This window comes from Penaeus monodon, chromosome 2 (assembly GCF_015228065.2).
Source record: "Penaeus monodon isolate SGIC_2016 chromosome 2, NSTDA_Pmon_1, whole genome shotgun sequence".
NCBI lineage: Eukaryota > Metazoa > Arthropoda > Malacostraca > Decapoda > Penaeidae > Penaeus > Penaeus monodon.
Window position 1 is genome coordinate 51,933,463 of NC_051387.1, and position 24,724 is coordinate 51,958,186.

Genomic DNA, 24,724 nt, shown 5'->3' on the forward strand with positions numbered 1-24,724 from the left:
ATTGTACTTTCACTTTCTTTCCTTACTTACGATGAGTTTTTCCTGTCCCAAACAGTATTTCGGCTTAATTACTATGTGGCCACTTTTCCCTAGAGGAGGGCAGTACTTCATATCCTTAATGTCATCTTTATGCTTTGTAAATATTAGGTCAAGCATAAATGGTCTATGTAGCCCCCTTATCCTGGTATGATCTGTTACATTCTGGAAGAGACAAAATTCATTTATTACTTCTAGTATTGTTGCATTCCACGAATCTGGCTGAGCTCTGGGATGGAAACTTTTCCTGTCAATTTTGCTATTAAAATCCCGTTACAAGAATTTCTTATGCATTATTTTCCGAAAGTTATAGCACTTTTTCCAGGCTCTTTAACGTTTCTTGAATAAGTTTTTGTTAATTTTCTTGTGACCACACTGATGTATGAGCTGGCATTCACACTGTGGTTATTATTATATTTACTCATATTGTTTCTACCTCAATTACCTTTAGTTCTACAATGGGATCTTGCTGAATCTCTATCTCCTTTATAATAATTATTTTCCTTGTTAATATTGCTACCCCCCTCCCCCCTCAATTTCCATTTGCCCTAACCTTTCTCCAAAGATTGTAGTCTCTGAGTCCTAATGTTACATCGTTTACGGAGGGATCCAGTTTAGATTCAGTGATGCATATTACATCTGGTTTATCACTTTCAATAATTGCATCTAGTTCTAGTAACTTCGACATAAACCATCTATATTTGTATAAATTATTTCGATATAATCTTTCGGTATTACTTTTGACTGCAGGGTTAATCTGTCTCCACATTTTGGTTCCGATAGTAAACTTGATTTACTTGGAGGCCTCTCACCCTCCAAATTAACTTTTTTTCAGTCCTTTGCTCGTTTTTGTTTTTTACCTCTTCCTTTTTTTCTGCGGTATTTCTGTGTCATCTTTTGTCATATTTTCTCTTATCCAGATTTTCTTATAATATTCTGTGTGGCCAGGACTTTAGATTTCTTTATTACAACAGTTACCATTTGCTTATTCTTGAATGTCACCTTTAAAGGGCGTTTCTTTCCCTTATATTGACAATCAATTTCTTGTCTTCGTTGTATCGCTCAATTATGTGTGTGTGTGTGTGTGTGTGTGTGTGTGTGTGTGTGTGTGTGTGTGTGTGTGTGTGTGTGTGTGTGTGTGTGTGTGTGTGTGTGTGTGTGTGTGTGTGTGTGTGTGTGTGTGTGTGTGTGTGTGTGTGTGTGTGTGTGTGTGTGTGTGTGTGTGTGTGTGTGTGTGTGTGTGTGTACGTGCGCGTGCGTGCGTGCGTGGTGCGTGCGTGCGTGCGTCCGTCCGCGAGTATGAGTGCGTTTGCGCGCGAAAAAAAAGAGCCATTCTAGAGGCATTTTTAAAATACGACCAGTGAGGGTGTAGCCCTTGGGGGCAGCCAGACCTTGAGGGGGACAATCAGAGTCTAGGGGGTAACCCCCCCCCCCGCAGCCTTCCCAAATGACACCCCTGCTCAACACAGTATTATTTGGATATCGAAAAGGGTCATAACATTTTCAGGAACTTAGGTGGATCAAAACTAGCAGTGATATTTAAAGCAGCTTTTTCCACACTAATTGGAAATGCATTATAAAACTGGTAAGGCATTATCATTTCAAATAATTAATACAACAATTTTGTACCGGCATACGGGTTCAGAACAAGTACGAAACCATAACTTGTTAAAAAATTATTGACTCCCAGAGATAACTTACATCTCGTGCATAACAGTTTTAAAATACGCTCAGAATATCTAGTTTGTAATCATTAGTGACAGCATATCAAAATACTAAAATGACGACAGGATGAAATAACATCATAAATAGGGAACAGATGATAATGTAACTAATAATACATTATTCACGAAAAAAGTAGTAGCAGGGTTTCGGAGAATAAGCGACCAAACGCACAGTTTACATCTTGCTTGTGTGTTTTCAACGCGTGAAAGTTTCTACCTTAGTCTAAAACCCCATAAAAGAAGAAAGAAGAGGAAGAAGAAGAAGAAAGTTTCTTCCTTGAACCTTAAACTTTAATTTTGAAGAAGAAGAATTAAGGTTTATTTTTGCAAGCATGTCTAAGAAGAGATTTCCACAGCAGCACTTCGGTAGTCTCTCGTCTGGTAATGTAATATGTTGTTTGTTTATTTAAAAATTTCCCTTTGGGAATTTACAAATGATAATGGGTAGAGTAATTGTTGAATGAAACCATGCAAAAAGGCAAAAGAATAAACATTATACTGTTATAAGGGAAAGTATAAACTAGTTTGCTATATAGTATATAAAACTCCTCAGAGGAGAGATAATGTTATAATAAGATATATATTTCAAAGGGTAGCCATAGGTACTCTAAGTGACTGCTGAGGATAAGTGACTGCTGAGGTTAACAATCTTCCACCACATCTATTCTGGCAAGAGAGACCTTGTAGAATAGCTTCTGTAAATATTCAGAATACCTTTGGATGACCATCACAATGATACTGGTCTTGATGGATTCCTCTGACTCTACTACCCAATTAAATACAAACTGTGGTCTAGAAATACCTTTAGTACCCACAATCTTGGCTTTGAGACAAGGGAATAGAATGAATGGTACTTGGAAAATTATGGAGAAAATTATGAATGATATACAGAAAATTAGTTGATATTTGGTTAAGGGGACCATCCCAAAATAGGGGATGTTTAAGGGTCTAATTGAATTAACAAGCCTATGTTATACGTACAAGGATGAAGAAACTGTCAAAGGACTGTTTGATCCAAAACTGGGTTATTTTTTGGCAAGGACATAAGTGCCAACAGGTAAACTACAGACTCAGGTAATTAGTACCAGGGATACCTGTATGGACTTTTGCTTGTTGCAATCTTGCATATGGCAGTTGATAATGACATTGTGCATAAATATGAGTTCCTGAATATCCAAAGGACACCTTTATACCAATATCAGAAAAAAATTAAAATTACAATGATTTATTTATAAAGAAATCTTTTGTGAAATTTTTCTTCAAAAATGTGAGTTTCATGTACATTTATACATGAAATATGCTTTTCATCAAGACTCCCAGGCAGTATGTTGTAACTTTTGTAAGGGTCTATATATGTACTGAATATGTAGCACTGATGTAAAAAAATAAAAGTATAACTAATGATGATAATATTTCCATTTGGATTTGCCCTAACAGTCGTTACTGTCTGCAATCGGCAAATTTGTTTCGATTTTAAATTAGTAATTTCTGTTGTAACTGTATATTACTCATATTTAATCCTGTAATTTTCCAGGTACCTTTACACCCTCCCCTAATATTGGGGCAAAGAATGTAGGGGTTTGGGGGGTTCTTGGGGGAATAATTACCATATATATGTGTGTGTGTGTGTGTGTGTGTGTGTGTGTGTGAGTGCGTACAAGTTGGTGAGAGCAGTCCGTGCATACCAAATCATTACGATCGGTTATGCGAAGGAAGGTAACATCAAATGTAAAACCAATTCAAGCTTTATCTTGCCTATCTTGCCTTGTTTAGAAGGTAGAGGTTTATTGGTCTTTGCTAGAGTATGGAAGTGTTCCTCTATGGCAGGGCTACTCAAGTATTATGAGGAAAGGTCCAGTTAGACAAGTTCCAATATATGCAGAGGTTTAGAGAAATATTTTACATGCAATCATAAGAATAAAACCACCAATCTGAGTACACCATAGAGTTCCCATGTGATTTTTATTAATTTCATATTCACTAGAGAAAATACACTTGCAAGAATCCATTGCCAGGATCTTCATTTTATTTGATTATACTTTTCTCCTCCTGGATCCTAGGGTCACACGACAGCACTCAGAAGGTCTGGATTTGGAATGTGGACTGCCAGTTGAGTAGCCCTGCTCTATGGGTTAACTCCCATGTATAACAGATAAGAATATGAGGAATACCAAACACGATCGGTTGATACAAACTATGAAAAAAAAAAATCTAAGTATTTATATTAAGGCTGTAATATCATTGAACTAAAATGTATATCTATATATGAGGAAGGGGTGTATAAAATAATCAAAATAATGTAAACAGAGCTGCATTTGTCAATTAAGCATGGTCTTTTTTGTTAATCCATCAGAAACAGATTACTTAATTTAACTGAAAAATCTTTACTATTGACAACTGTATTGTCAATGAATGCCTGCAGGTCAAAATCTTGCTCAGAATGAATTTGGAAGCCAGAAAGGTAGAAAAGCTAAGACATACTGGTGTATGGTTTTATGTTCATATATTGATAGGAAATTTGATGCCAGTAACTGTGATCTCCATAAACTTTTGGTTGCCTTTAGTAAAGTTTTAGTGGATAGTTTAATTCATTTGTGAATTGTAATCCACTTATAGCCTAAGTAGAGTCATATCTTGCCATGGAGCTTCAAATTACATTCTGGTTTTGTATATCATATTTCATATGTCACTTTGGCTTGTTTGTTAATGTAAAGAATAATTCTTGTTTTTTTGTTAGAAGAGGACCCTATGAATATAGAATAAAATGATGTAATGGTCATAAAGAATATTTGCTGACTATTTAGTTAAAACAAGTTAAGTCTTTTGAAGATACCAGCTTGCCTGCCACTGGCCTTCTACTGATTATCCTGTTGCCACTATGGTAACTACCAACAAACTTCCTACACATATATATGTGTGTGTGTGTGTGTGTGTGTGTGTGTGTGTGTGTGTGTGTGTGTGTGTGTGTGTGTGTGTGTGTATAATATATATATATATATATATATATATATATATATATATATATATATAATATATATATATATATATATATATATATATATATATATATATATATATAATATATATATATATATATATATTATATATATATATATATATATATATATATATATATATATATATATATATATATATATATATATATATATATATATATATATATATCCTTGTAATATAAGACTTACAAGTGTCTTTGGTGAATCATTGTCAAATAAGGAGCCAGTAGGAGAATTATGGGGTACCAATTTGCTGGCGCATGAAGCTCTGATAGTTACTGGACACTGTGCCACTCTCAGATTGGCATTCAGATAGTAGGGTTTCCATCATTTGTTGCTGTAAATTTCGTATGAAAGTAGATAGATCACAGCCAATATGATTATGAAGGTACTATTTTTAAAGTCATTGTAGGGGTCTTTTAAACATATACTATTAAATCATAAATGAGGACAGCATAGAAATAGAGAAAAAATAATGTAATGCTCTTAAAGAACAGTAAATCTAACACTGTTAGCAAAAAATTAAGGTAAGCTGACAATTCACATATTCTGGCAAGATATAGCTGGCAAACCACCCTGGTGATTTGCTGTTAACTAGGAAAGATGTATGGTTTATGACCTTGTAAGCTTTTTGAAAATTTGTTCATTGTGAGAAATGAGAGAGTAGCTTGATGTACTTTATAAATTTTCCTAATACAATCTTACAAGTGTGTTAGTAAATCTGGTCCCTTGTACTTAGTGAGGCTGGTTGGTATTTGATGTGCTCAGGCTTTGAATGAGGGCCAAAATATTTATCTTAAGAGATTTAGCTTTCATTTTTGATCAGTTACTAACGTCATATTTTTGTATTCCTCATTTATTTGCCTTATTTGTAAGTTATTAAAAAATATTTTATATTCATTTATTACTATTTGTTGATGTATCGTCTATTGATTTCTTAATTCTTGTTTGTTATGTTCTCATTATATAATTTTATTTTTTCTGTTTGAAGTGCTTAATGATTAACCTTAACTATATAGCAATCAGTAACTGATTTATAGATGCACAATTTTTCAAACCGTCTAGTATATAAAAGCAATATTACACTTTTGTTTTAAAATGACAGTGTAATCAGTAACTTGTAAGTAGATTGTGTAGTTAGGTTTCCATAGAATATTATTTTTAATATATATGTAAAATGTATTTTATATCCAGATGACTCGGAAGAAGAGAGCCAGAGTTATGCTGGTTTTGGGTCAAAGAAGAGACGCCTGGAAAGCACAGATAATGAGGAGAGAGGAGAAGAAGAGGAGGAAGAGGAGGAGGAAGAAGAAGAAGAAGAGGATGATGATGATAGTGAGAGCGATGAGAATGACTGGAATAATGTCAGTGCAACAAAGTCACAGACCTCTACCACAAGCAGTGTGCCAAGCAATAGCAACTACAGTGCTTTTGCCCAAAGGATAATGGTGAGACAAAGCAAGTTTGCCTTTCTTGATTGTTGTTTTGTGTGTGTGGTTATAAATTTGTATAAGCATAAGTGTGATAGTAATATATATATATATGTATATACATACATACATACATATATATATATATATATATATATATATATATATATATATATATATATATATATATATATATATATATATATATATATATATATATATATATATACACATACACACAGACACACACACACACACACACACATATATTAGTGTGTGTTTCATGCTTTTTCGTCTTCTTTTTTCCTTTTTTATTAAATTTGGAATAATATCATTATTTCTGAAAACCTTGAATCTCATTTCAGAAAAACATGGGTTACGAGGAAGGCAAAGGCTTGGGTAAATACGGACAAGGTCTTGTGGCTCCAGTTGAGGCCAGCAAACAGAGAGGACGTCGAGGTCTGGGTCTTCGTATAGAGGGGCTTGAAGCTCAGGATAACCAAGAGTGGGACAGTAGTGAAGAGGTAAGCAGTTAATATTTTCCATCTTCACATTTAGAAAGAAGGCTTGTACCCCCCCCCCCCCCCGATATTGGGAATAATGGTCATGTGTAAGTGGATATAAAGATTTTTAAAATCAGTTTAGCTTTGCATGTTATTACCTTATGAGGAGAGAGTTCCAGTTTTACTTATTAACAACTAAACACATTTTGTTAATCCTTTTCCACAACATCACTATGTTCCAAGTTAACACATTGATTTACAAGTAGGCATAACAGAAATATGTAAAGGAAAGAAATATTATCATTCAAAAATAGAACTTAATATGCTTTTCAAAGAAAGGAAATGTAAATTTTTTTTAATCATTGGTGTATCATGGCTTTGTTAGATATGCGCATGTACATATTGCCAAATAGATTAAAATTTGTATTGGTTGGGATGGAGAACAGTGCTGTGATTACAGTTAAGTGATGGATTACTTCTGCTGAAGACAAGGTTCCAAGTGAAGTCTTAGCGATGGTAGTGTGGTCTGATGGAGAGACTGGTCACAGGTCACAAGTACAACACAACACAACAGCACGATGAACAAGCACAATATATCAGCACATAAACACAACACTATACATCAGCACATAAACACAACACTATACATCAGCACATGAACAAAGCACTAGGTCGCAACACAAACATTCGCTTTGCTATCCCACCGGAGACTCCCTTATTATATTACACACCTTGTTATTTAATTAACATTGTAAAAAGCCTTATTCAGGAAAGGGAATGTGGTTTTCCCTGTGGGACAACAGAATACCTAGCCTAGTTTATACAGTGTCCATTGACATTTGAGTTACTGTTAGTGAAAGTAATAATGACCTGAAAAGGTAGTTACATAATTGGGGGTGGGGGCTGTCAATTTGTCGTCCTGCTAATCCTAAAACAAGGTATGATCTAGCAAGGTCTCCCCCGGGCGGGAAACTCAAAGTTCTAGAGGACCTACGTGAAGGTATCATTCCTGTCATGTACATATAACTACATGATTAAAAAAAAAAAAAAAAAACTCTTTTCTCTCTCTCTCTCTCTCTCTCTCTCTCTCTCTCTCTCTCTCTCTCTCTCTCTCTCTCTCTCTATATATATATATATATATATATATATATATATATATATATATATATATATATATATATCATCATCATCATCATCATCATCATCATCATCATCATCATCATCATCATCATCATCATCATCATCATCATCATCATCATCATCATCATCTTCACTCTGGGATCCACGCTTGTTGTCGTTCTTGGGTCGTTGATCATTGTCGTTCCAGTGTCCAGGCCATCGTCACTTTTACACTACGCTGCGAGGGGCCTTCAGGGCACCTCCTCTGGTGGTAGTCATACTCGCATGACCGGCAATCCTGGTGCATTGGTGTGGTGTTGTGGCGAGTTCTCCGTCCAGGATGGAACAGTTTGATGTCGGAGAATTGGTTCACACACCTTCAAGGGCGCTGAGTGCTTGACGGTGGATGCAGATGTACTCCAAACCAATACTGCCTGGGGGAGGTGGCTATTGTGGCACTCCTGCTGAAGAGCAACCTTCTTCGTTGGGTAGGCATGCTCCAGCCGAACACTTTGAGCCGTAGGTGATTTGTGTGGCGGCAGATGAAGCTGAGGCCGAGGCAGCGCTATTGCTTGAGAGAGATCGCTGTTGGGTAAGGGGGCGGCCTTCACTCCTTCACGCGCATCGAGATCACGAGTACAACACAACAGCACATGAACACAGCACAATATATAAGCACATAAACAGAACACTATACATCAGCACATGAATATAACACAAGTCGCAACATAAACACTTACTTTGCTATCCTGCCGAAGACTCCCTGATTACTTTACACACCTTGTTATTTAACCCTTTGCCGACGGGTGGCATGTACGCACAAGCCATGGCATGGCGGGACTATCTGCTGGGGGCATGTATGTACATGCCATGGTGTATGTATGGACATGCCATGAGTTTTTTTTTTTTTTTGTTTTTGTTTTTTGGCATGAGTGGTCGCGCATGCTAGGGCGACGATATAAGCCCCCGGCAGTGAGGCCCGGGCCACTATGAATACTACCCGTCGGGAAAGGGTTAACATCATAAAAAGGCCTTCTCAGGAAAGAAAGGTGGTTTTCCCTGTGGGATAACAGAATACCTAGCCTAGTTTCTACAGTGTCCATTGACTATTGAGTTTCTGTTAGTGAAAGTTATGATGACCTGACATGACCTGAAAAGGTAGTTACATAGTTGGGGATGGGGGCTGACAGTCCGTTGTCTTGAGACACTCCTACATTATAATATACAAATTATTATCTATGGATTTTTAACATTTTGTTTCTAGTATGTTGAAGTAAATGAGGAAGTGCAGTGGTTACCCCACTGCCCTGAAGATGTGCCTGACCTGGACACTCTCGAGTCATGGTCGAGGGAAGGCAAGGAGAAATTAACAATATCTGATGAGACGGAATTCTGTAGCCCAGAGGTTTTGGAAGGAATTCTGAGAGCAAAGGTGAGTTTAGTGCTTTTATATTCATGTTATCTGCATGCTGTAGATTTAGAGACATCAGTTTTTGTTGATACCATTGTTGATAACCGAGCTGTAAAGCCCACATGTATATAAGACCTCAACAACAACCCCTATTTGAAAAGAAAAAGGATCCTTTAATTTAGTAGTTCAGAGTGTATTGTCCACTGTAGTCTTCTTTGTCTTTTTTCTTTACACAGTTTATTTATTTTCTCTGTATTTACAAATTTTGTCAACTCTCTTAAGGATATTGGGCCATCAACAGTTACTAGTCCTACCTATCTCACCTGTTTACCTTTTTCATTGTTTCATTAAAAAAAAAAAATTGGGGGGGTGGGGGGGTTGTTGATATTGTCAATGATGATAATAACAGTATTAATATTAATAGCATTAGAGAAAGCATTTTTCCCAAAAACTCAAGGAAAGGGGTAATCCAATGCCATAACATAGGCCTATTAAATGACTCATTGGTGGCTGAGCACTTGTGTAGCCATTATTGCATAAACAAAATTACAGTTAACATTACATGTACCCAGCAGCAGTGGATTACCAAACTTTTCTTCTTATTTATTTTCTGTGTTTATAAACTGTTGATAACAGTTACTCTCTACTACTAAGGCTTTTTGCTGAAAGTAGCCAAGCACTGTATGCTGACCATAATATAATAGGAATTATAGACAGTAGTTTCAGGATAACCATCGTAAAAGAGTCACATCATGAAATACTATTTAGTATCGAAATGTGAACAATTGGACAAACAACTCAATTTATTCCTTTAACCCCTTGGATCCAGTTGATTTGAGCATCATGTCAAGTCATCTTGAGAATTTTGGCTGAAGGCTTTGTGAAAGGAATGACTTGACACAAGTATGCAATACTCTGGGACAATGATTAGACTCAGTTAGCATTTAGGAAGGGGTCTTGCATTATTTCCATAGGAAAATGAGTGTGGGATGTACCATCTATCTATGAGCTATGACTGCCATGAATTGTGAACTCCAGGGAGGACACTATTTCCTTGCTCAGATTCCTATTTCTGCCGGCTGTGACCTGTGGCAGAGAATGTATTACAGAAAATTGATTACTAAAAAAAAAAAAAAAAAAAAAAAAGTTACTGTTATTGTTATTGCATAGACTAACAGAATACCTATGGAGATGATAAGCAGTCTTGATACAGCATATTGAATGACTAATTATATATCTTGGAAAATGAAAAAAAGGCTGGAAACTCTGATGTAGAAAAAGAGATGATAACATTGTAAAGGGGAGGCAAGAAGCTTTGACACTGGTCTACAAGCCACACATTGAGGAGAGTTGCCAATCAAGTAAGCCTCATGCCTGGATTTGGGCCATGTGCGGGCAGTGAAGCACCCAGATCCGATGGGTTAAAAGGTGTGAAGTAAATTAAGCAAGAAAGACAGTGAATGATGATCTAAATTCATAAGTTGCTGTCCTAAAGTAAAATTGGAAGTGGATGATAACAAAGTTGACAGGCTACTCCCATCCATTTGATTGTTGCTGAGTATCTGTATAATTATATAAACTTTCCTAAAATTGACTATGTTGCATTATATGTCAAATAGTATTACTGACTATTTTTTTTGTCATTTTGATAAATATCTGTAGGCTATCAGGATGTACACCTGTTGTCAAACATGCTTTAAGTCTTATAGAATATTGTATATTGGAATATGCCCTTTGTCTTTTTGTCAGATTTTTGTGGTCCATATTAGTGTTGAATATTGAAAAAAAACTGTATACTGAGTACTGTCACAGTCCCAGAAATTTTCCACTTCTTAGGTTCCTTTGTCTAAAGCAAGCAGTTTTATGTTACTTTTTGTCTCTTTTCACACAACAGACCATATTTGACCAGCTTGATGCGAGGGAATTACAGAGAAGCAGATCGAGGAGTAATCCTTTTGAGACTCTGGGAAAACTTTTCTTCCAAAATAGAGCAGCTTTGAAAATGGCAAATATGGACGCAGTGTTTGACTTCATGTTCACAAGGCCTGTAGATGAAACTGGGGTAAGCTATTTCCTTTTTTCTTTGGTCAAGTTTGCCTGGGATTGCTTTTGCTTTTTCATGAATATTCTCTATGAAATGTATTGTGCTATGCTACTTTTTATGGCAAAGTATGAACAAAGGATTTTATAAACTTACATTGTTTGAAGTGAATATCTGACTATCATCTAGTGTTGTTATCTTAAAAATAGTGAATTTTCTTGTGTGTAATTTCAATACTGCCCAAATGTCATATTTCTGCCTTTATTTTTGTATTTATTTATGTTTATATACTAATTTTCTTTTTCTTATATATTATCTTTTACACAGGAGTCATTAGTTGGTTCTGATGAGGTGCTATACTTTGCTGATGTGTGTGCTGCCCCAGGTGGTTTCTCAGAGTATGTTCTATGGAGAAGAAAAACAGATTCAGAGAATTTCTGTGATGCTAAGGGATTTGGATTTACCCTACGTGAAAATGACTTCAAACTCCATGATTTCTTTGCAGCCCCAGCTGAGTTCTTTGAACCACATTATGGTGAGTTCTGTTGCATTCAGGTGTGGTGAATCTGATTTGTGCCCTGTAGTCTAGAATTTTTTCTCTGGTATGATATATCATGAACAGTACTCCCTGTTTCTTGTGCTCATAAGAGTAGGTAGGGTCAAGAAAAAAAAAAAAACATTAAAAGTAATATATTCTTTTATCTGACAGCAGTACTATTTATTGAGCTGTAAGGAGCAGATACAAATGCACTTATATTAGTAATCAGTATATTTCTTTTTTGAAATTCATGCCAAAGATAGCAAACCTATACATTTTCATGCTTGACTTTCCTCTCTCCAGCAATAATGTGTATAATGTTCCTTTCCCTAGGCATTAATGGTCGAGATGGTGATGGAGATGTGTTTCAGCCAACCAACATTACAAACTTTGTAAATTTCGTCCGCAAAAGTTCAGGAGGCCAGGGAGTCCACTTCATGATGGCTGATGGAGGTTTCAGTGTGGAAGGCCAGGAAAACATACAGGAAATATTGTCCAAACAGCTCTATCCTTTGTCAATTCATAGTTGCATTGGGCATTGTGAGAACTGGTGAGTATTTCTCGCTGTTTCTTTAATCCATTGGCAGTAGGGTAGAAATTGCTTAGTGCCACTCTTACCAGGGAGTTTAGGTCTTTTGCATAGCTTTACATCAAGGTAATTCTCAGGCCCACAGTAGTGTGTTTAATATCTCATAATGTCTTTTGTCATCATAGTTATTTAGATTGCATAATTAGCCCAAAGGGCTTTTACAAGAATTTGGCAGTCAAGCAAGACATGCTTATCCCTGATATGATAAAAAAAAAAAAGCCATGAGAACATGAAACAAACTAGCTAGAACTGTGCAAGTAATTAGGACTAAATTTATTATAACATGATATTACCTAATCTCAACACAACACTTTTTTTTTTAACACATGCATGATAGGATTTCCTTGCATGTGTGTGAGCAGTCAGAGACACACACTCACTGTTTTTTTAAGGGGACCAATTTTCAAACACACTTTCATGCTAGCCTGTAGGAGATCACACATCTGAGTTTTTCAAGAATTAAGGAAACTATAAACAGATTTACAAACAGACTTGAAATAGCTATAGCATATTGGTTTGTGAATGGAAAAGACCTAAGTCTTAGTTTGTTAGGTTCCTCTTCTATGAAAGAGTTGTTAGTTGTTAAAAATTATTATTAGTGTGAATTTTATTTGTACTAGTTTTGATATTTATTTAATTTTCTTGTATTATTGCCTTGCTATGAAGTACCAGAGTTTTACCTTTGATATTTTTTGGTGAGATGTAGTTAGAAATAAAGTAATTGAGTAAATAGTGTGGAGTGATGTTTTTACCTCCCCCCTTACCCTCCCTCTCCCTCCCCCCCCCCCCTCCCTCTCCCTCTCCCTCTCCCTCTCCCTCTCCCTCTCCCTCTCCCTCTCCCTCTCCCTCTCCCTCTCCCTTGATATATCACTCATCATCTTAATAACTTTTCTTTTGCAGATGGGCATTTTGTATGTAAATTGTTTGATGTATTTACATCATTCAGTGTTGGCCTCATATATTTGATGTACCGATGTTTTAAATATGTCAGCCTCCACAAACCCAACACAAGTCGACCTGCAAACTCTGAAAGGTAAGGGAATAGATTTGTCTTGTGTAGACTGTACAGTGTTAGTGGGTATTTAGATTCAGAAAAGCAGTAACCAGACTTACTTGACTTTTACCATTCTGTGGGTGAATACTTATTGCAAATGAGAAAGATTAAAGAAAGTTTGATATCTGAATTTTATGGGCCAGTTTTTCTTCTTTTATACTGATGTGGACAATCATTTGAAATTGTGTTTTAAGAAACTGAGAGAAGAGAAAAAGTTGGTGTATGATTGAAGCAGTTGATAATAGAAATAAAAGCAGTAGCCAACTTGGTTAACCTGTATATTGACACATCATTTGTCAATCTCATTATGAAGTGAGACTGAGATTATTTAAATGCAATTTTAGACTGTGTGCTTTACTGTGCTATGCTCACAGTAAATCAGCAAAGTGTTTGTTATCCCATTCTGGAAAAGCTAATATGAAATGTTTGTGTTACATCCTATTTTTTATTACCACTGTTTTTATTGTCTTGTTAATTTTATCTGTATATAGATGGCTATAGCTGCACTTGTCACCAAGGAGTCAGTTACTAGGCACACCTGACCACACCAGTTCATGCATTCCTTGAACTTTTGCAATGAAAAGCTTGTATATTTAACCTGGTACTGCCAGGGATGGGATGTAAGTACATGCCATGCTCCACAAGTGCTAAGGTAACAAAGAGCCAATTATGAGTGCTATCTGTCTCACCTGTTTACCCTTTTCCATGATTTTTGAAAATATTTTCTGGTATTTTGTATTTGTTAATAATGTCAATAACACTATAATAATTTTAATGTCTATAGTAAAAATACCAGCATTGGTATTTGATAGCATTAGTCAAAAAAGAAAGAAATAATATATATAAAAAAAAAAATAATAATAATAAAATAAAATAAAATAAAATCCCGCTAATTCAAGGAAAAATTATATCAGGTGAAGTCACAAGGTCTACTGATTAACTCCTTTGTGGATAAGCACTTACAAAGCCATCTTTGTGCTAAATTATTTCACAAAATACTACATTGAACACATTTTCCTGGTGACAGTGGGTTGATACTGTTGTTATTGTTTTTAATTGTAATAAGATATATTCAAAACCATTTAAATACATGTCTTGAATTGTGAAGATATTCATTCTCATTCATATCTTTTCCATATTTGTCACTATGGATACAGCTCATTATTATTATGATTGTTATAGTAGTAATTATGAAAATGATAATAACAATGATATTAATAATGATCATAATAATAATAATATTAATTGAAAGGAAACTTTTTTGCGGGGTAAACAGGTGAGATCACTACCACTAAGTGGCATTTTTTCTGAATTTTAATTATCCTTTAATCACTTCCACAGTGCTCTCGGTTGTGTGTTTAATTCTTTTTGACACATTAGTAAACAGTTTTGACCCATTAATTAAGAAAATTTTATTACACATCCCAGTAAGGATAACATGTTCTTCCCTGTCATGGGGAATGACCTTCTTTGATTCCCTTTTCTCCTTCTCTTGGATAGTTTTCAGTGATCTTCCTTAAGTATATAATGAGGTATCTTTCTCTGTCTTTGTAAAGAGAAAAGCATGAGTTTTAGTCTTACCCAATATCAAAGACCTGCCATGTTTGTCTAATTTGTGGGTGAAAACTATTTGACCTATTGTAATATTATTTTCTTTGATTCCATACTTGGCACTGTTATTCCAATCTTGGAATCACTAGTGTCTCTCATAATGGTATAGAATGGTAAATTTTATGAAGTAGATATAAAGATTCTTCTTAGCTTTTCACCATTTCCAGTGACATGTAATTGTGTTATTCAACAGAGGAGAAGATATGACCTTGTCTTTGATGTTATATATGGCAATTCTGAAGTTGATTGATTGCCAAGGTTCATTTAACAACATTACTGTATCAGACAAACCAAAATGTCTGTTTGTTGCTGTGATGAACAGAATGTAGACCAGATAGAGATTAGTTATACCAATAATAATAATGATAAGTGTGGGCAGACATTGAGTGATCCATCAATTTGACTTATATGTTCTGTTGGTTGCCACCTCCCCTTGTGAATAGTTGGGGTCCAAATCACACGTGGCACCAGACAGGCTCAAACTCCTGAACATTAGATTAGTACTTGAGTGCCATAGGCCACTGCGCTAATCTGAGATAGGTTATGGTACACCATGTTTCAGAAAAGCAGTAAAATGTAATCTATTCAGTAATACCTAGTATTTTGTTTTCCTAATTTCATGTTATTTGGACACTTCATATGTACGTCTATCAAGCATTTGAAAGTTATTTTTTATCATTTGGCTATGATATCACAAATAGATTTACATTGACTGCAGTACCATCAGAGTAATATCACAATTATGAATTTATGATTGGGAAAAAATCTTTAAAAACTCAGTTTTATCTATTTTCAGATATATTATTTGTAAATGGAAGAGAGAAGGAATAGAAGATGTATATGAGTACCTCTTTGAAATGAACCAAAGAATTGCTGGCCTAAAAGCTACAGGTATTGATGTTCTGGAGCTAGTACCTCTTGAACATTTAAAGAGTGATGAAGCTTTCACAGACTACATCATCAATTCTAATAATACGTAAGTATTCTTAGCTCATGAAGAGGTAGTTGTAAGCCATTTCTGTTATTCTTTTCTAAGTCTTCAAATTTTCCTTACTAGAAAATGTTCCAAGAAGACCTTTATTGATCCTTTATTTTGCTTTAGGTGTATCAGTCTTTACATTTGCTGTTATTCTTATTTACAAGAAACTTTTTGATTGATGAACTTACAAACATTGATCCCATTTCATAAGGATCTAATTTTTTATGTTACTGAAAGTATACACACATTCAAAAACAGACATGTTCTGACTCTGCCCATCCTCATACAGTCCCAGTTTTAGTGCATGTTAGAGACATGTGAAGTCGTTATGTTGCTTACCCTACTAGCAGTTGGAAATTATTCTCTTTGTTGAGTCCTTTTAGTATTTTTATATATATGGAAAATATAAATGGTTAGGCTCAAGAATCACTTGTTTTTTTTAATCCTTCAGGATAGTATCTAGCTTGGAAATATATTAAATTGTGTATAATATCAACTGTATTTTCCATATGAACAATTACTATTATTTTAGGTGATGATGGGTATGGGAATAGTCATGAAATTAACATCAGACAATTTGATGATAACACTTAAATTGTTTTCCTTTTTGCCATGCCATGTTTATGTTGAATAGTCTTAAGTAGGTAAAATAGTAAAAAATTGGGCTGTTCTTTCAGATGTACAGTACTTTACATTTTCATATCCTTCCAGCATAGGTTACAGACAGATAATAAGTTTACGCAAAATACAAGTGTATTGTCAAGACACCCAGTTGATTGAATCGCGACAAGCAGAGCTTCGTTCACAGTGTCTGGAACTTTGGCAGCTCCCAGATAGAACAAGAACAGCTCCACAGCGTTCTGAAGCCAAGGTCAAATTCATGGAACTCTTGAATGGTGAAAACCCAGGTATAAACAGCCTTAAATTGTATGATAGTTTCATATTTTAGAATATAGTTAAATTATAGATTATCCACTGATGAATATAAGTAAAGTGAAAATACAAATTATTTGATAACTCATATTATAGAAATTTATATTGTAAGTAAGATTACCCTTATAAAAGTCAAAGACTAAAATGTTTTGCTCTTTGGTAGCTAGGTTACAAAATGTGAATGATTACAGATTACATGTGCCATCCACCTGAAGACCTCTCACTGGGCAACTTTAAGGAGAAACTTCGAAGTCCCTACGATCACCGCTGCATGATCCTAGCCTCACCCCGAGATGGAAGGAAGGATAGAGCCTTTTATCTGGGTAAAGAAAGAGATTTTATGTTTTTCTGCAATACCATAAATTTTCTTGTAGATAAACATAATTGATTATTTTAGTATTAGTAATATGACTTAATTTTCTGTTCAGTTATTGTTGCTTCTCTCATTGTTGACAGTAATGGTTCCAGGGTGTTCAAAGTCATCTGGAATTGTAAATCATAATCAAGTAATTATTTTTATCACTCTACTTTTTCACAGAGGCAATATTGGAAACATTTAATATAACAGAAATCATTAAGTAAAAAAAAAAAAGAAAGAAAAAATATATATATATATATATATATATATATATATATATATATATATATATATATATATATATATATATATATATATATATGTATATATATATATAGAGGCCGCGGTGGCCGAGCGGTTAGAGCATCGGACTCAAGACTGTCACGACGGCAATCTGAGTTCGAGGGTTCGAGTCACCGGCCAGCGCATTGTTCCCTTGGGCAAGGAACTTCACCTCGATTGCCTACCTAGAAAACGACATATCGCCTTGAGCGCATGTGTCGTAGGGAAAAGTCACCGCCGTGGCACAAACCGCGGTTGATTAGGAAGGGCATTCAATCAGGCAAGGGTGGCACTGCCATGTAACCTCTCAGTGATGAATTGAGAGAGGCCTATGTCCTGCAGTGGAATGAATGGCTATATATATATATATATATATATATATATATATATATATATATATATATATATATATATATATATATATGTATGTATGTATGTATGTATGTATATATGTATATATGTATGTATGTATTTATGTATGTGTATACATAACAAGAAGACCTATATATTTCTTTGAAACAAAAAACTACCATTGAATTGCTGTCTACATTGGTATAGTTATCAGTTAGTAACTAGAAAAAAATATAGAATGTTAATTCACATATGCCTTTACATTGTCAATTAATATATCTGTATAAGTCCCCAGTTCTGCCCCTGGCAAAAATTTCTCTACTTAGACCTGTAGCTCTTCCCAGCTGAGAATACAGTAAGAGTATTAAGAGAGTTGTTATATCTCACCTATAGGACTTGGTGGCTGCAATGTGTTCCGATGGGAGGGTCGGGCAGTTAGTTCCTGGATGCGTGTGGACACAAAATTGGAACTCCCACCCAATACCCTGGTTTATGCTGAATTGGTTGTTGAACACCGAGGGGAACACAAAGCCCAGCGCAAACTAACAACATTCCATTTGATAGATGGAATAGTACTCAATGGGAAGGATATCAGAAACTTACATATTGTTGAAAGGTGGGTTAGAGGATAAATCTAAGTTGGGTAAGATGAATTGCTGATGAGATTTCTTCTTTTTCTGTTTTCATTTTTTAAAATGATTCTCATTATATATATTTTGAATGAAGTAAAAAATATTCCATTGAACCTTTTCACTAGAGAATATTTATATTTTTTTCTATTACCTCCAGTACTCATTCTTTGTTTGATTTTCCCTTTTTTAACCCTGCAGACACAACTACTTAAGAAAATTTGCTCTTGGTCTCAATAAACCAAGCAGACCAGACCTGGCACCTATAAGATGTAAGCAGCTCTACAAGTTAGAAGAACTTGGGGATGTCTTGGCACCTCCCAGGTCAGTTAAACTCATTAATTTAATGTTATCCAGGGAGAAGGATTAAGAAGCAGGCAGAGAAAAAGTAACATTCCAGATTTGGCATTCATGCTTTCTTCTTTTAACGGTTGGTTCATGTCTGAGCCGCCGTGGTCACAGCATGATACTTAATTGTAGTTTTCATGTTGTGATGCTCTTGGAGTGAGTACGTGGTAGGGTCCCCAGTTCCTTTCCACGGAGAGTGCTGGTGGTACCTTTTTTAGGTAATCATTCTCTCTATTTATCCGGGCTTGGGACCAGCAGTTTGACTTGGGCTGGCTTGGCCACCCAGTGGTTAGTTTACCCTTAATGCAAAAGGGATGAAATTCCACTCACTTTATTAAAGAGTCCATGATAAATCTTCCCCAGTCCTAATTAGTTGTATCATAGGTGTGATTTCTTCTGCCAACCCAGACGTGCTCCTCAGTGCTTTGCTTGTGATGACCATAATAGCAATTTTCAACTGGTTATTCGCATACTAGTTTTTATTCATTTACATATTTTGTTTACCCCTCAAGTCCTTTTTGTGATGATTGTGACATGCTTTGTCCTGTTTGTAGAGTCTTACATGTTATGCTCTTCCACAAGCTTTCAAAGACTGATGGGCTGCTTACCCATATTTTTTTCACTGCAATGGAAATATGTGTATTCTCCACTAATAAGTCTTATACTGTGTGGCAAGTTCCTTCCAAGCATACCAATCATACTATCCTCATACCCCCATTCCTCTTGGAAGCTTTTCTTTCCCCAAGCCAGTCATATGAGCATGTTTTGCATGTTCTTGCCTGAAGGGTTTTGGAGTTCTAAGGGATTGATGAGCAGATAAATTGAACATTTATGCCCTACATTTTTCATATGAGTCTTGACCCTTTTCTCTAACTAAAATTCCCTTTTTTCAAATATTTATGTTGTGAAACTTTAAACAAACTTGCAGAATGTTTCATGACTTGTGTTGAAAGAGGCTTGGTGATAAAATATTTAAACACCATTCTTCATGTGATTATTTGAGAAAATGGGAGTACTCTCCATTGTCTGGATATTATTATTAATATGATTTTAGAAATATGTATATTGTGCATGTGTGTATGAGTGTTTTTGTTTGCATAAAGGTCTGCATATGTATGTGAGTGTTTATGATTATCTGGTTACATTTCCTCTTTAATAAATTTCCATTTTGATATGATCATATAATTCCTTTTAATAGGTCACATGAAGTTCCTGAATATTCTCAATTTTTTTTTTCTCTCTCCAGACTGCACCATAGGTTGATGAAAGGAGGATCTCTACCAAGAAGAGTATACCTAGAAGTGGAAGGTGACTCAGACAGGGAATCTTATTACACCATTCCCACAGCACTGCTTCTGGTCAAATCTACCAAAGGTATGGTTTGATCTGTTAATAATGATGAAGATCATCAGTCATCATTATCATTACCATTGTGGTACCACCACCACCTGTATCACCACCACCACCACCACCACCACCTGTATCACCACCACCACCACCACCACCACCTGTATCACCACCACCACCACCTGTATCACCACCACCACCACCTGTATCACCACCACCACCACCACCTGTATCACCACCACCACCACCTGTATCACCACCACCACCCACCTGTATCACCACCACCACCACCACCACCTGTATCACCACCACCACCACCATTTTCTTCTTTTAACGGTAGGTTCATGTCTGAGCCGCCGTGGTCACAGCATGATACTTAGTTTATCATCAGCATACTACCACCATATTTCTAATATATTCCTTGATCTTTTATGATTCCAAGGGGGAGAATCAGAGATCTTCAGCAGATATTGTAATTGGGTATGGGTTTTTGGTTCTATAATAATAATAAAAAAAAAAAAAAAATCATATAATTAAACTAACGTACCACTTACAGAGTTGACAACACTACATTGAAGAAGACCTACATGCCTTCATTTACTTCATGTTTTGCTTATTGCTATATAAAATTTCATTGGCTTCTTTTTTTTTTGGCTCCAGGTTATTAGAGAACAGTGAATAAATCTTATTATAGGTCAGTCACCTCCTCTGAAACTATTAGCATTCCTGCATTTTTTCAGAATTAAGATTTGAGTCAGATTTGATTCTGTGGCAGTCTTAGCATCAGTTATTCATTTATTACAGACTTATCAAGTAATACCAAAGAATGTATTATTATTATTATTATTATATATATATATATATATATATATATATATATATATATATATATATATATATATATATATATATATATATATATAAATGAAAATGCAGAAAATGTTATCAGTATTTTCTTTTTATTTTAGAGCCTTGGATGATGGCATTCAGTAAGAGTCAAAACAAGAAGTATTGGTTTAATACAAGGACTAGACACTCTACCTTTGAATGTCAACAGGAATTCATAGCACCATTTAGGTAAGCATATTATGAGTTTTGTGCAAGAGTTTGCTTTTCTTAAGGCCACTGCCACTTGGACCATGTAATGTTCACTCTAGTTCTATTTTGTGAAATGTCTGTACACATATTACCATGCTAGTTGGTGGTTAACAGTTAAAACAAATAAATGTGCTAGGCATCAGATCATATAGCTCTATGGTAAAGTATTGTGGTGAAAAGGGTAAAAATAACTTAACCCATAATTGACGGGTAGCATTCATAGAGGCCGGGGCCTCGCTGCCGGTGGCTTATACCGTCGCCCGAGCATGCGCGACCACTCATGCCAAATACCAGCATCCCATGCCGTTTCTTCGTAATACTACGAAGATATGTTGTATTTTCAATTTTCATTATTTTTTACAGTCTCTACTTGCCAAACTTCCTGATAAATCGAGACTGAAGGGTATTTTTGTTGTTATATAGACTCCATAGTTGATCATTATTCGGTCTATAGTCCGAATAAAATAAGCAGTGTGTGGCATCATGGAGTTGAAATTGTCAGTTTGTTGCATTTTTTTTGTTTGTTGCATGGTAAAAATGAGAAAGTGTTAGAACTGCCTTAACCACACTTTCACTGGCAAAAAAATAATCTTTTGCCGTGATTGTAACAAAAAAAAAACAAAAAAACTCCTGGCATGTCCATGCATACTCTATGGCATGTGCGTACGTGCCCCCGGCAGATGGTCCCGACATGTCATGGCATGTACGTACATGCCACCCATCGACAATGGGTTAACAATTAGGATAAGTGGACAAAAGAAGGGGATGAAAAAAGAGAAGGTAAAGACCATTCAAAATTAATTGAGGCAAGAGCTGAGGTTCACGCTAGGGGTCAACCCCTACATTGGGCCTCTGTCTCTGTCTCCTAAACCTCCCCCCATGACTATAAAAAGCAAGGGATTGGGGGGGGAGGGGGTGTATGCTAGTTGATGTTTATTGAATTACCCAGATAATAGTCATGTCAGTCTTTTAAGGTAATTTTTACATCAAACTGACATTGTATGTGGCTTACCATGAATGTGTAGAAGCCCCCCCCCCCAAAAAAAAAAAAAAAAAAAAAAAAAAAAAAAAAATAAAATAAATTATTATTATTATTATTATTATTATTATTATTATTATTATTATTATTATTATTATTATTAAATAATAATAGTAATAATAATAATCATCATCATCATCATAATTAAATAAATAAAAAAGTTAATAAATCATACTGAATGTGCCATGTATCTTTGGGTGTCACCCCAGAATCTGATACTGCAGAAACTTTTAAACTTCATAAACACTGTGAATTCCAACATTCTCTTAGGCTTAAATGTACACTCTATCTCTACATCTCTATTTTTTTTCTGATGGTGACATCACTGATCAGAGCAGTGGTAATATCAATTTCATCATCCAGTGATGACACATTATGAACTTGCCAAGTAATTTGTCTCATGTCACTCACCAGCTGCCACATCTTTTGGTGGGAAGGCTATGAAATCATAAAAATGCATTTATGTTAAGGGCAAATCCATGGTTATATCAGACAATGGTACAGTTCTTATTGTTCTTGGAGATTGTGAAACTTGCTTTTTATTTAGATTTTTTTTGTGTAATAATAATAATAATATATTGGGTTATCAGTAGTTACTATTAAGTGATTTATTCTTGTTGCTATTATAAATAATTCCTTATTGTTACATTCAATATTATTATTATTACAGATGTATAATTTATATTTTTATTATTTTTTTCCCCAACAGTTCTTCCTACAGTGGGAGCCTGATATGGTGGTGGGATAGCAGTGTTCAGGTTCTCAGTGATGATGAACCAGCCAAAGGCAGGCTCCACCGTGATGACCTGCTCTCTCACCTTATTAGTCTGCGCTGAAGGCCCTTGCACAACTTGTAATCAATTAGCCCTGTACTTTAATTTTGTGTGGGAAGTTTCTGTGAAATTTCTTATTAAATTGTGAAGAGATTACTAAAAAAAATGAGATAGTAGATGAAGTTTCATTTGAAGAATTGTATCTGGCCATTTTTCTATGGAGAAAATGTAGGTAGGTTATAATGTTTTGGAAGTACTCCATGTTGTTTTAGGTTTTATGTCTGATTTTGATATCAAAATCTCATGAGTGCAGATTGAGATGTTATATTGATGTACAGTCAGAGACACAGCTATCAACCCAGATTTTGGCAACAGCATAATGGAAAGGTTGAGATAATTTACAATGTCTGATATGTGTACATTTAGCAGACATTACTGTTTATTGGGCATAGTTATAACTATGGCAGATTTCAGTCATTCACATATATTACCACATGTAGGCTGAACTTAGGTCTGCGAACATTATTTCTTTCATTGTTTCATGCTGTCAGGATGTTCTGCTTGTATTATGTTTGATGTAGTACAGCCAGTAAAAGCAAAGTAAAATACAGATGTGGAACAGATGCCTATCTATAGTTTACACAAATGTCTATCACCATACCACCAACATGAATGAACACTATCAAGTGATAATGTAATGCATGAATGTAAACTGCTGATTACTCTGATGTTTCATCTTTATATGCCTTTTAGATTTATGAAGGCCCCTGAAAATCAGTTGTTCCATACCAGTATTGTTCAATAATCCAGTTTCTAAATCATTTGTACTGATCGTACTCAAATATTTTGAAGTATTACCATAATGGACTCCCAAATCTCCAACCAGTCGAGCATACCAAGTAACCATATATTGTCATTGAGTATCGTAATGTTTTGATAGGTTTAATAGTCATGAAAAACAAAAACAAAAGATAGTTGTGTTTCAACTGTACATAATAATTTCTGTTTTACTGTACTGTGTAACTGGTTTGTCTTAAAACATGTGAAACTTGAAAAACTTGTGCACTGTTTACCATTTCTTACTATATTATTTTATTTATTGAAACGTTAAATCCTCCAACAACATGGTAATGTAGACTGGTAACCCTCCACATTTATTTATTTCTATGCCACTCCACCTAGATGTTTCATTGCCAATGCCTAATTCAGATTGGATACTTCCCAGATCAACCAGTGCACCAGATACTAGCATGCCTCAAAGATCAATGGAGCAAGTGTTTAGGAAGCTCATAAACCTGAAAAACATGTGCAGTATTGAAAAAGTATATGCATGTCAAGCTTTCCTAATAATTACAGTTTAACACAAGTCTTCCAGCATTGTTTTGTGGCAAGGCAAAGATGTTCCTTCAAGTGAACAAAGGTTGTGAAAGCTTTTGTAAACAACTTATGGTTATCATTACTTTTAAAAGATATTTCTACAAAAAATTATTGAAATGTATTTTTTTTATCAGGTG

General features: G+C 35.2%; 1 protein-coding gene across 1 annotated transcript; it reads left to right on the forward strand.

The window, feature by feature from the left end:
- Positions 1–1,806: 1,806 nt before the first annotated feature.
- LOC119583771 (cap-specific mRNA (nucleoside-2'-O-)-methyltransferase 1-like) lies at positions 1,807–24,407 on the forward strand. The gene is given in 17 exon segments (XM_037932441.1): positions 1,807–2,141; positions 5,972–6,225; positions 6,573–6,731; positions 9,094–9,261; positions 11,135–11,302; positions 11,609–11,816; positions 12,153–12,325; positions 12,327–12,369; positions 13,309–13,441; positions 15,870–16,049; positions 16,764–16,960; positions 17,177–17,308; positions 18,370–18,592; positions 18,807–18,929; positions 20,200–20,327; positions 21,269–21,377; positions 23,147–24,407. Coding segments are annotated over 17 exon segments (2,574 nt in total). The 5' UTR covers positions 1,807–2,092; the 3' UTR covers positions 23,274–24,407.
- The last annotated feature ends 317 nt before the right edge of the window (positions 24,408–24,724 follow it).